This window comes from Candoia aspera, chromosome 7 (genome assembly GCF_035149785.1).
Source record: "Candoia aspera isolate rCanAsp1 chromosome 7, rCanAsp1.hap2, whole genome shotgun sequence".
Taxonomy (NCBI): Eukaryota; Metazoa; Chordata; class Lepidosauria; order Squamata; family Boidae; genus Candoia; species Candoia aspera.
In genome coordinates this window covers 28,372,574-28,389,071 of record NC_086159.1, presented here as the reverse complement: position 1 = coordinate 28,389,071, position 16,498 = coordinate 28,372,574, and the positions used below count along the sequence as shown (strand labels likewise).

Genomic DNA, 16,498 nt, shown 5'->3' with positions numbered 1-16,498 from the left:
TTCTCTGGGACTACCATAGCAATTGATCCACACCCAGGGATCTTAATGTGATATTCTGCTGAGTAAGATAAGGAAGGTAGAAATTGGAGGGGAACTTCTCCTGCAGAATGACTTCTCCTCTTGTCTTGTAGAATGACCTTCCCTGATACACCTATCCTGCTCTCATTTCAGACCAGGAAACCTCTGTTTCCAAATTCAAAAAGTCTTGTTTGTATGCTGAAATGTCATGAGTACCGATGGTGAGCAGGAGGGGGCCCCTATCCAGAGGGAAAAGCGCATGCGTAGTTTAGGGGCTTTGAACTTTCCTTCAAAGAAACTCAGAGCAGACCTGCCTTGAGTTTTGGGTTTATCTGTGTGGGTTTCTCACGATTTTTTGTCTACTAGAGTAGGACAATAAACACTAGAGACCAAGATACTGTCTCAGCATGGTTCTTCGCTCTAAGATAGGACATGAAAAATGCTATCCTGTTGCCAGTGCTGAAGTAATATTCAACTGAAAGCCTTCTGCAAAAGAAATATGGGATGGATTAGGAATAAACATTTGCCTCAGGCAGCACCACATATTGGTTGACCCTGCCCAGTTTTAGGAAGCATTCCCATATTACTGAAGCATTTAGTATATTGACTCCTGAGTCATTTCTGGGGATCATTCAAAGTGCTTGTTATGATCTATACAATTATAGTGGTTTAGGATCAAATTATTTGAAGGACTGCCTCTCCTGTATAAACCTGCCTGGCGTTTGAGATTTGCAATAGTATGTGAAATCCAAACAACTCCCTGGCAAAGGCCAAATTCTTTTCAACTGCTGTAGGTTTGTGTACCCAGATCTGATTTTTGTTTTTCTACTTTTGTCATTGTTACATTTCATATTTTTCCTTTGTGTTTTGGGTTGGCTGTAAACCCCCTGCAGAAAGCTGTCAGGCAGAGAAGATCAGAGAATGTAAGTAGGAATGAGGGGAAAAAAGCAACATATCTATATCATACAAAACAAGTGCCTATATCAATGCATTATTAAAGCAAAATTGTAGATCAGGCAGTGAAGTAGGTCTCATAAAAATTGTTTATGTCATGTTCACCATTTCAATGTGCATTGTACATCATAACGTTTCGCATGTCAAGCTAAGTTGCTGATGCGTGTTCTGTCTAAGAGGGGGCTGTGAACTCCTTCTTCTGGGTTTGTTATCTGTGTTCAGGGGAATGGAATGTGTTTGGGTTATATACTGTGTTCAAGGTTTTCTTCCCAGGACATCAGCAGAACTCATTACCAGCACCTGGGCTTGGGGAATTTGAAACAGTTGGGCGAGGGGAGGGATTATGTTTGTACCGAGGGTTTTTAGTTTGTATTTGGCGTGCTTTTGCTCATTCTCAGCTTTCTCTGTATTTGCATACTATTCTTTAATAAACCAGATATTCTTAAGCTCCTGCTTCTGAGTCTGAGTCTGTTAGGATAGGCAATCATTACAGTTTACAGCTTATTTTCTTGCCTTAAATTACTAAAGATTTGCCTGCATAAATTTGGAAAAATGTACATTTTTGAGCTATATGAACATCTGGTTCTCCACTATCACATAGGTTCAAAAATTTTGAAACTGAAATGCCCAGTTAGTAAGGGATGCAAGAAAGTGTCGACAGTCATCAAATGAGGTTCGAAAGCATTGAGCCACATGCCAGGATTATTTTGCTCCTCTGTGTAATATTTACAGATGGTTTTCTGCTACCCTTTTAGATCTGTTCTGCTTTAGTATGTTGTTTATATATGTTGAATATTTTTATTCTGCTTGGAGAATGTGTGTATATGAGGAGAACATCCTAGAAAGTAGCTGAAAAGGAGATGTAGAACATTTTGTAATTAAAATACATTTACTAACTTGGTAACACCAATAACATTATCTTGACATTCACTAGGATTGCTTAAAGTGAAGTGAACATATTTAGCTGGATTTGTGGGTGAAAATGCAAATCTTGGGGAAAAAAATGAGATTTGCCAAAACTGTGTTATCTTTGATCATCTGTTTTTACAACTACTAGTTTACAGGACTTTATTTCTTTTACACTAAGTCATCACTTCATCTGATCTTCTGCCACTATCCAGGATGTACATTCACGCCAAACTTGCTCAGGTTTTTACTGTTTATATTTCAGCTAAAACAAGAGTGACAGCTGTTCCTATTCTATGTTCACAGGTTTTTTCGTGCTTTTTTTTCAAACTGGAAACACCAGGGTTGGTTGTTCGCTTTCTTCAAAGCCAGAGAATATTAGAACATTAGGCCCTATTTTCAAAATGTATTTTGTTTACTTTGTGTTTCAGTAACAGACTTGTTCCAGCCTGGAGACTTTGGCTGACTTCAGAGATATGTATTTACAGCAATGTATGGTGGGTGCAGGCAATGTGCAGCTAGCAGCCAAGCAAGCTGGCTTAAAACAGTGATTGTGGATGCACATTCCCCAATTGCATCACAGGACAAATGACAAATGCATATCTTCAGCTATGCTCTGCAGTACTATATAGAAAGTGATACAGATGCATACCTCCATCCAGTTTCCCTTCTCTATTTCCCTTTATTTTATATTAATCTTATGGCTAGATGCATGAGCCATTGTGAAGATTCTGCTACAAAGTAAGGATCCCTGCACAGGAATTTTTCATTTGGAATTTTGATCTTAAACAGGTCATACAAATGTTAATTGTTTATCTTTGTAAAGACACATCTGCATGGATATTCTAGGAGGAACAAATGCATTTGTTCTGTGAAAGTACTCTCTGCATTCCATAAATTCCAAATATTCTATCCAAGTTGTTCCTATCTATCCACTGTTACTAGTTCCAAACCAGGCACTGTTAAGGCCTACTTGTAGGACCAACTGATGATTTTAATGGCAAATGTGTTTCCAACCTATATGATAGTATGTAGCAGTTTTCAACATTGTAGCAGACAACTGTGAGATCCACACATACAAGTATGCAATATAAATGTGATTTGGTCTATAGTTCACATAGGGTTTAGACAAGGAACTAAATAGCAGATTGGTGATTTTTACCGTATAACACATTTTCATAGTAAAATGAGATTATGTCTTGTTAGGCTGACATCTGGTGGCCAAGTTATATTGATTTTTCTATGATGAAAACTTCCCTTTTCCAACCTGTCAAATATCCAGATCCTTCATTCTCTACCATAATTACTATATATAATTATAGTAAAGCTTTCCCAAATTCATGCTTTCCAGGTATGTTTGATGGAAACTCAGTGTCCAAGAAGTTATCTGGAGAGCACCAGAATGGAGAAAGCTAGGTTTTGGCACAACATTTTTTCTGAATGCTTTGTTTTAACTACCGGACAGCTGTCCCTTTTTCCTTTCAAGTTTATATATTTAATCAAGAATAATGCTCTTGATCTGTCTGGTGTTGAGGATATATACCTCAATCTGCAATTTTATAAAACAATTATTTTTACATAACTGTATATCAAAATAATGTAAATGAAGAATAACTAGAATGTTAGTCGGTTTTAAATTTTATTTTAAACCCTAAAATTACAAAGACAGCTAAATCTTCCTGGCACAAAATTACACATACAAAGTAAAATGAACATATATCAATCCTATAAGAATTTGCTTTTGTTTAAACATAAGCATACCTAATTTTTTTTTAAACTGGAGTACTTAAAATTATGTTTTACATTCCCCTCTGGGGGAAAACACTCCAAACCTTAGCAATAATTGTATACAGCTTCCTAGATTCAATATTGGCTACATTTGTGTTATCTATTATCCCCTACATTTGTTCTTTCTCCCTTACCAAGTCAAAAGACACATAATTAAAAAGTGAAGGGGGGGGGAATCCTGTAGACTATACTCCTTATACAAAAGTTTTAATTTTAGGTGGCAGACACTGCAGAGTTGGGAAGCATCCAGATTCCAACAGCAGGCAATAGATAGCTTTTGCAACACCTCTCTTGAAATTGCCAGAACCAGATGGCAGTCAGAATCCATGCACACACCACCCTCCTAACTATTTCTATTCTCTTTTGAAGAACAGAATTAACATCTTCACTTTCTTTACTCCAATGTTGCCAGCATATACGAATATTAATAGGGAGAGATTCAAATATTTGCAGGATTTTTCACTGACCCCATTTCAATCTTCCCTGCAAATAGCACAGTCCCCCTCTGAAACAATGAAGTCAGTGGAAAGCTTATTAACCTCGACCAATCCAGCCTTCACTAGGTCTAGAAAGAAACAACCAGGGCCACAATTAGGGGGAGGGCAACTGGGGCATGTGCCCCGGGCGCCGTGCTGGGGGGGGCGCCAAAATGAGTGCTGGGGGGGGGGCGCCAAAATGGGTGTGGAATCCATGTTTGCCCCGGGTGACACAGACCCTAGTTGTGGCCCTGGAAACAACCATCCCCGTATTTGCTAAATTGGAAGCCTATTCATCCATGAAAAACCAAAGTTGTGTTTTGCTTAAAAGCCAGTTACAGCAATCGGTTGTGGGTCTATCTAGTTGAGGAGATCCAGTTAAGGAAGGCCCCCAGCACATCCCCTCCTTCATCAAATACCTCTCAAATCCTCCTCCAGAAACAAGAACATTAAGAATGTCCCTCATTAATCTTCCCTCATGCTCAGAACACAAGTGCTGCATACCTTAATAGAGAAGGGAAACAGAAGAATGACATAAAAGTCTCTTTCAAATCACAATAGAAAAAACCAAACCAAACCCCAAATGTAGCTTTCCAGATGAATGGGTTTTTAAAGTACAGGGCAAGAACCGTTCAGTCTTTATAAAGCTGCAATAGAAATGAGTAGAGAATAAAGAAGGAGTCTATTTACAGAGGAGAGGTCAAGAAGAAGGTCCAAGAAAGAAGGTCCCAAACTCGCCCCTCACTTTTTCTTGGCTGACTTCTTTGCGCTGGACTTTGCTTTGGGCTTGGAGGCTTTTGCCTTCTTAGGCTTGGAGGCCTTCACAGGCTTGGCCTTGACAGTCTTTGGCTTCTTGGCTTTCTTTGGAGCGGGCGCTGGCTTCTTTTTGGCTTTCTTCGCGGCAGGCTTGGGCTTTTTGGCCGGGGACTTGGCAGCAGCTTTCTTGGGCTTAGCAGCTTTCTTGGGCGTTGCGGCCTTCTTGACCTCCTTTTTGGCCTTCTTGACCGGAGCCTTCTTGGGTTCGTCACTCTTGGCCAGGCGGAAGGAACCCGACGCCCCGACCCCCTTGGTCTGCTTCAAGACACCTGTTGTGACCAGCCTCTTGATGGACAGCTTGATTTGGGAATCGGCATTCTCTCCTACCTTGTAGTGGCTCTTGATGTATTTCTGGATCGACTGGCGCGAGGAACCAGCCCGGCTCTTTTCAGCCTGGATGGCGGCCACAATCATGTCGGAGTACTTGGGGTGGTCTGTGGACTTCTTGGCCGCCTTGGCCCGCTTGGGTTTGGCAGCAGGGGCCGCAGTCGAGTTTTCAGTCATGCCGCTGTGCAGTTTCCCTTCAGAAGGAGAGGTCTGCTGTCTAAGCCACCGGTCTCAGGGCTGGTCCTAAACTCCCTCTAGACACGTGGGACTCCTTCCCAGCAGCCTGCGTGGTGCAGAGGATCTTGCTGAGATGTACTGAACTTTTGCCAACAGGTTCCCTTGCAGAGTCTTTTTCTAATGCCCAGGGAGGATGCCACCGTCTTACAGGCTTTCCAGGCAGCTGATGGCAGGGCGTGGTCAGGACAGTCTTCTTGGGGAATGCCCCCTCCTGAGAAGGAGCTCTTGCTTAAGGCCCTTCTGCCTCACCAATCTTTTCGGGAAGCAGGTGTCCGCTCTTGGGCTCGGGGACTGCTTTGTGCCCAACCTCAGCTCGTGCGTGCCTTCTCCCTCTCTGGGACTCAATTCCCCACCTCTTCTGACAGCTTCTGCTGCGCCCTGCCTCCGCTTCTTGCTCTGTGTCTGGCTCTCTAGGCAGCAGCCGGCGCATCCGGGTATTTAGCGCTCAGGCGCGGACCGCGGTGAGGACAGGGTTGCTGGCTGCCTGTTCAGGCCCCGAATGGCGCCGCGCCGCCGACATCTGTGTTTCTTCCGCTGCCTAAAGCGGCTTTTTCCCGCTTCTCCCCGTGGCTCCTGGGTTCCGCACCACTGCCGCCGGCTGCTCCGGTCCTTGAGCTCTTGGTCCCCGCGGCCGGCTCCCTCTGCAGCCGTCCTCCGCCGCTTCAGGGCGCCCCAAACGGCGCTGGGTGCGAGTGGGGCGCCTCGACATTTCCCCTTTGCTCCCCCCTAGCGAAGCAGCCGAGGGGAGCCCGGGCAAGCGGGAAGGCGACAAGCAAGGGGCACCCCTGGGCCGATGGGAAAGCCCCGTTCCGGCACTCCAAGAGCCCCAAGAGCCGCGCGGGGCGCCCTGGAGCAGACCCCAACTAACACAGGGAGCCCCGAGCCAGCCGAGGCTTAGCTAAGACCTGGCCGGGAAGGGTGGGGGGAGCGGCTCCCCCCGGGTTGGGGGTGTCTCTGGGGGGACCCTCGCCCCTAGGCCGTGGGTCCCGTCCTCCAGCCGCCCCCTCCCCAAGCCCTAGCGCTGAGAAAACTTTCCTTTTTGTTAGATGGGAAGTTTGCAGCCGTCCCCTCCCCCAAGGGCTACCTGGCAGCCCCCTGCTTGGAGTTGGGGGCATCTAGCTTGGGGACACAGCTGGACCTTCCCTCTGACTTCGGGCGGAGAGGGGCAGAATGGGGTCTTCCTTCACTCGCCCCCCGTTACCCCCAAACGTACTTCATTGGCTGCAATGGGATCCAAATAATAAGTCTGTCCACATGAGAGAGAGGGAGGGGGACACAACACCCCCATAGCCTAAGTACCTCACTGCCGACTTATCTAGGACCCCACTCCTCATCGCTTCCTAGGCTGCACTTGCCTTCGCGTCCCCCGCCCCCCGGATGGTTTTGTCCCCCACTAAAAGGCTGTGGAGATTTACACGGGCTGTTTTGTTTCTGAGCTTTTCAAGGTGGAGCCTCTCCCCTTACTTAAACACTTTCTCAACGTAAGTTCCCGAGGAGGGAAGGGGGTAAGAGGCGGCAGGGGCTTGAAGAGCCGTTTCCCTAAATGAATTAACCCTAATTTGCCAACCCTGGCGGAGGGCTTAACTGTTGGAAGACTATATGTACGTGCAATCGCCATCTTGCTGGAGGAACTGAGGTTGTTTTTTCCCCCCAGCTCCCTTCTTAGGAGTGTTGTTGTTGTTGTTGTTGTTAATAAAGATATTAATGAAAAGCGTCGTGGCTGCAACCTGAAAGACTCGGAGCTGCAAAGTGTCGGCTTGTGGTATCGGAAAAACTCGGGAGGAAAAGTAAAAAAAAAAAAAAGCACACCTCTAGAATACTTTTTTAAAAAGGGAATAATAAGATCGAACTGGCATCCTAGCAACACGGAGAATACCATCAAAAAAACATACTTCCAGGTACATCAGCACCTCTCCCCACTTCCAGGATACCCCGTCGCTGCTCAGTTCCAAAAATCGAGTTAACAATGTGTCTGTTTGTTTTTTTAAGCAGAACCATGAGATGCAGTTGTATGGCAGCAGTAGAATGTGAATTATAAAACGTCAGCACCTTTGCAATGCTGCGTCTTTTCTCTTGGGTGGCTTCCTTAGACTCTTTAAACACAAAAAGGAAGGGGGCAGGCAGGCAGGCGTTCGTCGACTTGGAGAAAGTGAAGACCCCCGTGTAATGTCAGGGCGTGGGGGCGGGCGTGGGGAGACGTAGAAGAATTGAGTTAAGCCACAAGGCAGCTGCGGTTTGGGAAGTTGTTCTACTATCTCTAACTCCCGAGGTTATTCGATGACTTCCGAGTAAGATGATGACCGCAGAGGGATGGGGAAGGGCCTTGGTCTCAGCCCCAGCCCCAGCCCCCGGCCCGTCTATCTCGATTCAATTGTTTTGACTTGAGCACCGCGGATGAAGATTGGGTTCGCTAATCTTACTGTGTTGCCAAATGATTTGCCAACTGATCCAGGCTCATTAATTTCTACCCTTTATCACTATCTCGGTATCCTAGTCATTATTCAAAATGATTATTTTTTATATCCAGGCTACTTTTAATTGGGAGAGTTGGGGAAAAAAATTATGGGGAGAGGATACACGCTCGTGTAAAACTTTTCTTTCAAAGCTGCCTTTCCCCTTGACTTGTTATGCGAAAACTGCGAGAAACGTTAATAGGGGAAAAGATTACGCCAGTAAAGTAAATGTAATTTCAAATTTCCCCATACTCCAGGATTGTAAACGGCAGGAGGTGTAGAAAATTAATCGGTGGGATCGAAGGTTAATTACGGGGTTCACATAAGGTACAAAAACGTTACATAAAATTCTAATAAATGTTTTCCCGACAGTTAATATTGTAAATCATGTTTAATTCATTGAAATTATAAAGTGGGATTTTGCTTCCTTAGTGTGTGTCACGAGCCAAGTTCTCAGGAAAGTAGTTTTCTATGAGCTAAGTATTTAGTGAAGAATTGAAAAGGATTGCGATAAGGGCCAGCGATAAAGCAGCCCCATGGGACGTGAGCCCGTTGACAGTTCTCTGTTGACAATAGCAATAGCTGCTTTGAAGAGCTCTCATCAATCAGCTGATTAATTCTTACAGAGGGAGGGGAATCAGTCAAAATAACCTGGCTTTCGTCGCTAAAGGCCACCGTAGAATGCGCGAGCAATGTTTTGTGGGAAATGTAGTCGGTGAAGGAAGGCTTGCCTCTACTGTACTGGACAGCCCCAACATTGGAACAAACGAATAAATAGGAAGGTTACTCCTCCCTGCAATTCGCCTCTGACAGCGACAGCCAAATGCTTATGGATGTCAAACACTCACACTTCCTCTTCACCACAGATTATTTACACGCATCGCCCAAAAGAGGCCAGCCCCCCTTTCCTTTGTTTCCCTTAGTGAAGCCAGAGATGAGTTCTGAGCGCACGTGCCGTTCGCTTCCTGGGTGCTTTACTAGAGAATTTGACTTTAATCTCGGCGTCATCCTTTAGGGACCCCATCCGCTGCTTTAGAAAGGCATTGTGGGGGACGGCATACAAAATGAATGGGAGAATGAAGGAATGGCCGGGTTAGGGGACGCATACGCGGCTCTTTGCGGGCTGTGTGTGAGGGAAACGAAAATGACGATTTGCAGACGGACGGATGACGACTTTTACTAGGATTTCCTTAAGGTGACTTTTAGCTTTTTAAAACCCAACCATCTCTTACAAATATAATTTGCTAGTGTCGTATCTTCCGCTACAGCAGCTTTTTCATGGCTGTGTTAGGACATCCTGATTGCACAACCGCCTTTCAGCCAGTGGGTTCTACGAATCCAGTCCGTGGGATTAGTTTTTGACTAATGAAGTACATGTAAAGTCTTCTCCAGCTGGGCTCCAGTATTTATAATGCTAACTATATTCTCCTCTTGGTTCAGTCAAGGTCATTGTTTTTAGAGGACTTAGTAGTTGTGAAATAAACGTCTATTTTTCTTACAAATAAAATTACAATATAGCTCAAACTGCTATCTTATTTTTTTAAACTGGGCGTATCATTTTGGCATGTCTTGTGAATGAGAAGCCTGACATGCCAGAATTATGATAGAAGGGCAGTGCCTGTGTGTATGAAAACAGCTGATAAATACAAGCAGTATTTGTTAAGTTACTGCAACTGGGTATCTTATGAAAAACTTTGGATGAAGCCATGCGTGTTAAAAATTGGTTGTCTTTGTTTTAGATAGGAAAGGGAGACTAATTGTGGGTCACCTAATTAAATTGCATGATAAAATGGCAGTATGAAGGTCTTTGCTAATTTTTTTTAATTCAGAAGTTTGACCTTGTGTAATATAGTTAATACAATGATTGTACTAAATGTAGAGTGTGATTTTTTTTTTTTAAAAAGAGGCAAATTGTAGGTGGAAGGATATCTAAAAGAGGGTAAGAATGTCGTTCATATTTTTAGTATCAGAGTATTTACTACTGATAACAGCATTTTAACAAAGTTCAAAACACTTATACATTATACATTTTGGTAACAGATTTGCAGGAGAGTAGAATCTTTATCTGCATACTTTAAACAGCTTGCAGATAACCTTTGGGTTCAGATGTGGTATGCCACTGTGGTAGAGTGGTTAGCATAGAGTAGGCACAGAGAAATAAACTCAAGTAACTAAGTTCCCATTCAGACCCCAAAACTGCGTGATTTGGGGTCAATCTCTACATCTTGCCTGTTCACCTTGCAGGAGAATTGTCATGAAAAAACACATTTTGCTGAATTTGGTATTATATAAATAGGTGAACCTAACCATTATGATTTATTCAGCAAATGATGGCTCAGTGCAAATATAGTCTGTGGCAGGAGAGAATCAAATCAGTCCAACCCTAATTCATTGTGTGGTCTCCTTGGCATGTTATACTGGTACTTCTCACTAGCAGCTAGTGCTAATGACATCTTAAGCAGTTGGTGAATGAGTCATTCAAACCATCAAAATAATCTAGAAGGATCTAGTCCCGTCTTGGGCACGAAGCCAGCTGGATGACCTTGGGCCTGTCACTCTTTCTCAGCCCTAGGAAGGAGGCAATGACCAACCATTTCTGAAAATCTTGCCAAGAAAATTGCAGGGACTAGTCCAGGCAGTTGCCAGGAATCAACACTGACTCGAAGGCACTAAAAAAAAAAAAAGGATCACACTTGGACATTGTAACTGCTGTAAATATGTAGTTGCATTCCTACTTAAGGGATAATTAGAGACTCAATCATGACTTTATGACATGCCCATGTAGTGTTCTTGGCAACAGTAGAGAAGTGGTTTGTTATTGTTTTCTCTTGGAGTGGTTTTTTGATCTTCCAGTCTAATCTGCCATCCTGGGATTTCCTGGTAACATCCCATCCAACTACTAAATAGGCCAAACCTTGCTTAGCTTCTGAGCCAGCCAAGTTCAACTTGGTGCTACCACTTACTGAAATAGTCCAAATTAGTAGGAACATTACTGATTTATCTATCATGCAGCAAGCATGGATAGATTGCATAGTTACTTTTTTTTTTTAGGACTTCAGTCTATCAACTACAGCCAAATTACAAAATGCAAAACTACATTTGCAAAGCATAGATTATAACCAATGAATTTAGGAGTGGAAAAGTTTTCTTGTTGCTATTGTTAAACAATTGGGAGTCAAATATTTGCTGATGTACTGCAAGTCATCCAAATGATAAATGCAGCTTTCCCCCCATTTTTGCCTTAAAGGGTTCTAAGATGACAAGATAAATCAGAGAAAGTGCTTTGAACCTCCAAAGAGCACTAAGTGCCAATAATGATAATATGAGAACAGGAGGCACCAACCTTTTGGGAATGCAAAATGGTTCAACATGTATACCTTCTGCTGCCAAGCAAAAACCACAAATTTCTATAGTCAAGGATTTTATTAAGTTAACTCTGCCGAAATAAAGAAAATCAGTCGCCTTCATTGTTTGGCTCTGGCAACATCAGCAGTGAAATTTCTCCCCATTAGAACACAATAGTTGAACACAAGTTTTGGGGATGAAGATTGAATTTACAACGGGATGCAAAGACATTTAATCAACATTTTAAAAAAAATCTTCAAATTGCTACTCATAGATTCTAAACATAAACTCTGCATGGTCTTTGGACAAACCAGTTCCATTGACAAAGTAACTGATACAACATTCTTTCAGCACAGCACATCTGAAACATGGACTGCTGTGAAGCAACACTGTACATCCTGAAGTTGAGGGGTGTGTGATTTTGCCTCTCCACTTGAAGAAAATTGGAAGCAGATAGACACCTTTATTGTAAATACAGCTAAATATTTGGGAGAAGGAACAATTAGGTCTAAAGGAACTTTAGGGAGAAAAATCTGGTCCGCCTTTGTGGTTAACTGCTGGGGAAACTTAAGTATAAGATTTTAAAACATATCCCCACCCCACTCCACCCACCAAAATATAAAATTTATTTTCATGTATAATGTCCCCAAAAGGTGCTAGTAGTAGGATCCAGTCCAAAACATGGCCAAGTTATGCAGGCACATGTGATGGCTATTATGATAGAGGATCGCCATGTGTTCCTGGAGGGGAACGGTGCTTTATTCTCCGAAGTGGTGCATAGAAAGGTAACTAACCTATGGAACAAAGAAAGAAGCAGAATTAAGAAAATTGAATTATGCTCAAAAAGTATGTCCTTCTTATGTATTGGGACTTGTGGTCATGCTAAGAATGATGGAAGATGGGAATCTAAATCATTTAGATCAGGGTCTCTCTACCAGGGTTCCACAAGAGGTCACTAGGGGTTCCCTGGGAGATCATGATTTATTTAAAAAATTATTTTAAATTCAGGCAACTTCACATTAAAGAGGTAAGTATAATAATTTTGTAACTTCTGGCCTAAATTTGAGCCTGAATGTGCAGGGGTTCCCCGAGGCCTGAAAAGTATTTCAAGGGTCCCTCCAGGGTCAAAAGGTTGAGATAGGCTGGTTTAGAGTGTCTTGGAGATGGCAATTTATATACTGTAGCTTTAACAGCCCTGGCTTATAAACTTATTTTAGATGCAGAATGAACCTGAGCTGGCCCAGACCTATACAGTAATGGGGAATAACTTGTGGCTTTCAGCCTGATTTCATGGAGCTTTCTACAAGCAGTTCGTTTATACATTTCTCCTCTGGCATCCCACAGAAGTGGAGAGAGAAGAGGCGGCGGTGGTAGGGAGAAAGATTTTGAGCACTGCCCAGCAACCAGTGAGATATCCAATGCAAGTGGCATCTCAGCTGCTGGAGAAACAGACTCCCAAATGCCTTCTGCCTTTGCAGCTTGGCTAGCTCCACTTTATACAACATATGTCTTTAATGCAAGTGTGCTGGTCTTTTACCAATACTGTTGTGCAGCATCTCTTTCTCTTCTAGGGCTGCAATGGCCAGGCGCAGATGTTCCTTCAACTGTTCAATCTCTCGTTCTGACCGTTGCTTGATGTGATTCAGCTCCACATAGATATCCTGGTATTTTTCTGAGGCAAACTTCTTGTCCTGCATGGGGAAGGAAGTACCGTTGTCCAGAAAGAATGGAAAACAAGGATATAAATGGAAGACAAAGGCATCTTCTGACGTGAAGAGCATATTATTGATTATATAACAGGCTCAAATTATGGAATCTTTTGTGTTGAAGGTTTGTTGCTGAATGTAGTAACAGTGGTATTTGATTGTGGCAAAGCATATGTAAGAATAAATTAAATGCTTAGCAGATAGTTCAGTACTGAATGGGGAGTAAGACAAGGATGTTTGATATCTCCCTGGTTGTTTAACATATTTATGGACTTATTTTATTATTTATGTTAGAGGAATACTGGACATGGATGTACATGTATGCAGATGATGCTCTGTTGGCTGAGAACTTGAATGATTTGAAGTGAATGTTAGATTGTGTCATGCATCAGAGAGTATGTAACTGAAAATTAATGTATCAAACACAAAGGGAGTTGTGGGTAACAGGAAAAATGGAGTAAATGTCTGCAAGCAGTACATAAATAGCAAAAAGAAGAGCAAACATGAATTGTACATCATGGTAGAACTTTTATTAGAGATGGGAAATCGGATGGAGAAATTTTAAGATGTGCAAATGCTTCTAGAGAAATAGTGGGTAGGTCTATTGTGAGGAGTGAATGTTTATCAAAAGACAATAGCTGCTTATGAGAGCATGCTTTTGCCCACCTTGTTTTATGAAAGTTACAGCTGGATATATCAGGAGAGAAACATAAAAGTTGAATGCAGTGAAATGTGGTAAAATTAGAACAAAGAGATAAGAATATGTCCTGAATACTAAAGTGAGTGGCTAGTATGAAAGAAATGTATTAAATGTAATGAATGAGAATTAAATTGCCAAAAAAAAAAAAAGAATGAGTAAATTGAGATGAAAAGGATGACTGAGAAAGTCAGGGATTTGAAGAGATCCTCAAAAAGGAGAGCCAAGCAGTTTAAAGAACAAATGGCAATGTATAAAGGGAGGTATGGATGTGGTGGAAGCAAGGATGATTTGCCAGGATAGAAAAGTATGGAGAAATATAGAGAATGATTTGGTGTAAAACAGTTTTAGCTTGGTTTCCTTTTCTATCACATGCCTTTAATTTCTTTGGCTTACTACTTTTCTTTACTTTGGATAACACTGCATACTGTGAGAGGGAATGGGTTTGTGCCTGTGTGTGTATGTATTTCTCCTTGCAAACCAGCAACTCTGATTTGCTTTTCGGAATCTACCTTCTGCATCATTTGGAGTTCATCCCTCAGACACTGGACTTCTTGTTTCTGATATTGGAGTTCATTCTCCTTCACTCGGAGAAGCACCTTTAGAAAGAAGATGGAAAGGGAAATGTTCAGGGTACAATTGTCTACTACAGAAGCCACTTGCAATGTGGTAGGACAGGTGAGATATTGCCCTCAGAAAAGAGCAACAATTGGGTTACCCAAATATTCTCCCTAGACTGAAATGATGCCTGATACAAAGCAGGAAATTGACAGTGTTCATGAACAAGCCACCAACTGATTTTCCATGGCTGGGTTCACCTAACCTGCTCAACCATGTTTGTTCAACCATACTTTATTGCCTGGTGGCTTTCTAAAAACAAAAGAACAAAACAAAACAAAAACCCTAGAAATTTGGTGCAATATTTGCAAAATCCAGGTTGATTTTCCTTTAGCAAAGCTTCCTTCTCTATGTCCTTGATTACTATTTCTATTGTCTTGAAGAGACATTAAGCTGACTGACCCATAATTTCCCAGATCTCCTTTTCAAAAACTGGTGTCACGCTGGCTATCTTCCAGTCCTCTGGTACTGAACCCAATTTGAGGTCAGCAACATCACATGTGAGCTGTTCAAGAACTCCTGGATGGATGCCATTAGGACCCAATGATTTGGTACTGAGTGGTCCTTCCAAATCTTCTTGAATATCTTAGGAAGTTGCCGCAAATACCTATGTGCACCTGCTTCTGAATTCAGCAGAGATTTATTTCATTCACAGTATTATATAATTCAAAATATCAGGCAAGAAGCAACCCTCCTCCTTACTTCTAGCTCACAAGAACTCCTCTCATTATGTGAAGCACCATTACGTGAATCCCGAGCAGCAATGAAGGCCCGTAACTGGCCAATTTCCTCTGAAAGACGCCTCTGTAGCTCCTGGAAGAAGGAGGATGAAAGAGTTCACCATATGCATCCCATAAAAAAGATGCAGGCAGACTTTTTGCCACTTGTAAACTTTTAAACATTTTTTTTTAATAGTTGAGGACCACAGAGCGAATGTGATATGATAATGTCCTCAAAGGAGACAGATTGTTTCTGGCTTTCCCCTCTCAATTTCCTAACTTTTTAAATTATTAAAAGATGAGCTATGCATAGCAAAACCAAATCTATTTAACTTATTTTGACAAGAGACTCTGGACAATTGCACCACCTTCACTCAATGGCCTGTTAACATCTTACAGTAGTGCAGTCTTGAGGAGAGAGATCTCAGGCTGCAGGTCACCCAGGGTTACATATAAAGCTTGTCTTTCCAGAGGTTAATACCGTGTTTACTATTCTACCGCTCAATTTGACTCAGCATGCTACGGATTCCAAACAGGCCTATGGCTGATGTCACAAAAATTGCTGCCAAATATCCCAGAATTAGCTGCTAAGACAAGGGCCACCAAGTGAGAATAATGGAAAACTCCTTGGAATTTAAATTTAATTTGAATTTTAAATTTAGGAGATTGCAGCAGTCCTCCTTTCACAAATGCTGCTCTGCTCTGTCATTGTTCTTCCCTCAGAATTCCTGCTACTGGCAACCCCACCAGCCCCTTGCCTGGTTTTGCCGAAGCAGCTCTTTCCCCTCCTGTTGACAATGCTGCAGCATTTGTTCCTGCTCTTCTGCCTTCTGCACCAGGCCCCCAATCTCCAGGCACTTCTGAGAATACTGTTCTGAAAGCACCTGCAACTCCCGCTTCAGAGACTCCACATCAGACCTGCAGCAGACACCAGAATTTCACCATCAACAGATCAATTTCCTTCTAAGTTCCTGTGTTAGTCTTCTCACAACCTGGTCCCCTCCAGGGATCTTATTTTGCAAATCTTGAACAAAATATGACCATTATGGGACAGAAGCCAGTTGGGGGACTAGTCTGTACAAGTCCACCTACTACTATCATCCCGATTTCCAGATTTGATATGCCTCGGCACCTTCTTAACTGAGGTGTCAGAGTTCTTCCTGTAGGCTAAAAATGGTACAAAAGGGCCTTAATGGTCCTACTTAATTACAGACCTAGCTGGTCCCATCTGTTGAAAGAAAACAAGCAATGGCTCCTACTGAAAACTGACAGCACAAGGCCATGAGCTTTTCCCATAAAAGGGTTCTACTTAGCTAAATGAGCTTGGGGGGTGGATGAGGGCGCTGTGTGTGCATTCCCAAAGTGAATGGGAATAACTCAAAGAATGTAATACTGTAGAGTTAGGACAAAAATTGAATTTGATCCAAATCAATTTAAA

The 16,498-nt window shown here is 42.6% G+C and overlaps 2 protein-coding genes across 3 annotated transcripts in view; both read right to left on the bottom strand.

Annotated features, from left to right (window-relative positions):
* Positions 1-3,498: 3,498 nt before the first annotated feature.
* LOC134500688 (histone H1.0) lies at positions 3,499-5,946 on the bottom strand. Its single transcript, XM_063308020.1, has one exon. The coding sequence runs from the start codon at positions 5,460-5,462 to the stop codon at positions 4,884-4,886; it is 579 nt and encodes a 192-aa protein (XP_063164090.1). The 5' UTR covers positions 5,463-5,946; the 3' UTR covers positions 3,499-4,883.
* Positions 5,947-11,379: 5,433 nt separating this feature from the next.
* TRIOBP (TRIO and F-actin binding protein) overlaps positions 11,380-16,498 on the bottom strand; it is a 44,590-nt gene continuing 39,471 nt past the window's right edge. Inside the window, exons 10-14 of one of the 2 annotated variants that reach the window (XM_063309051.1) lie at positions 15,819-15,978; positions 15,044-15,154; positions 14,236-14,322; positions 12,858-13,011; positions 11,380-12,114 (exon numbers count right to left, since the gene is read on the bottom strand). In XM_063309051.1, coding sequence (XP_063165121.1) covers positions 12,110-12,114; positions 12,858-13,011; positions 14,236-14,322; positions 15,044-15,154; positions 15,819-15,978 — 517 coding nt within the window. In that variant the 3' untranslated portion in view covers positions 11,380-12,109. Of the gene's footprint in view, positions 12,115-12,857; positions 13,012-14,235; positions 14,323-15,043; positions 15,155-15,649; positions 15,979-16,498 lie in introns of those variants that run through there. The other variant, XM_063309050.1, reaches the window with a different exon arrangement.

What these genes read in the sequence shown, in the direction of transcription:
- LOC134500688 (XM_063308020.1), bottom strand. Translation starts at nt 5,462, where the DNA reads ATGACTGAAAACTCGACTGCGGCCCCTGCTGCCAAACCCAAGCGGGCC.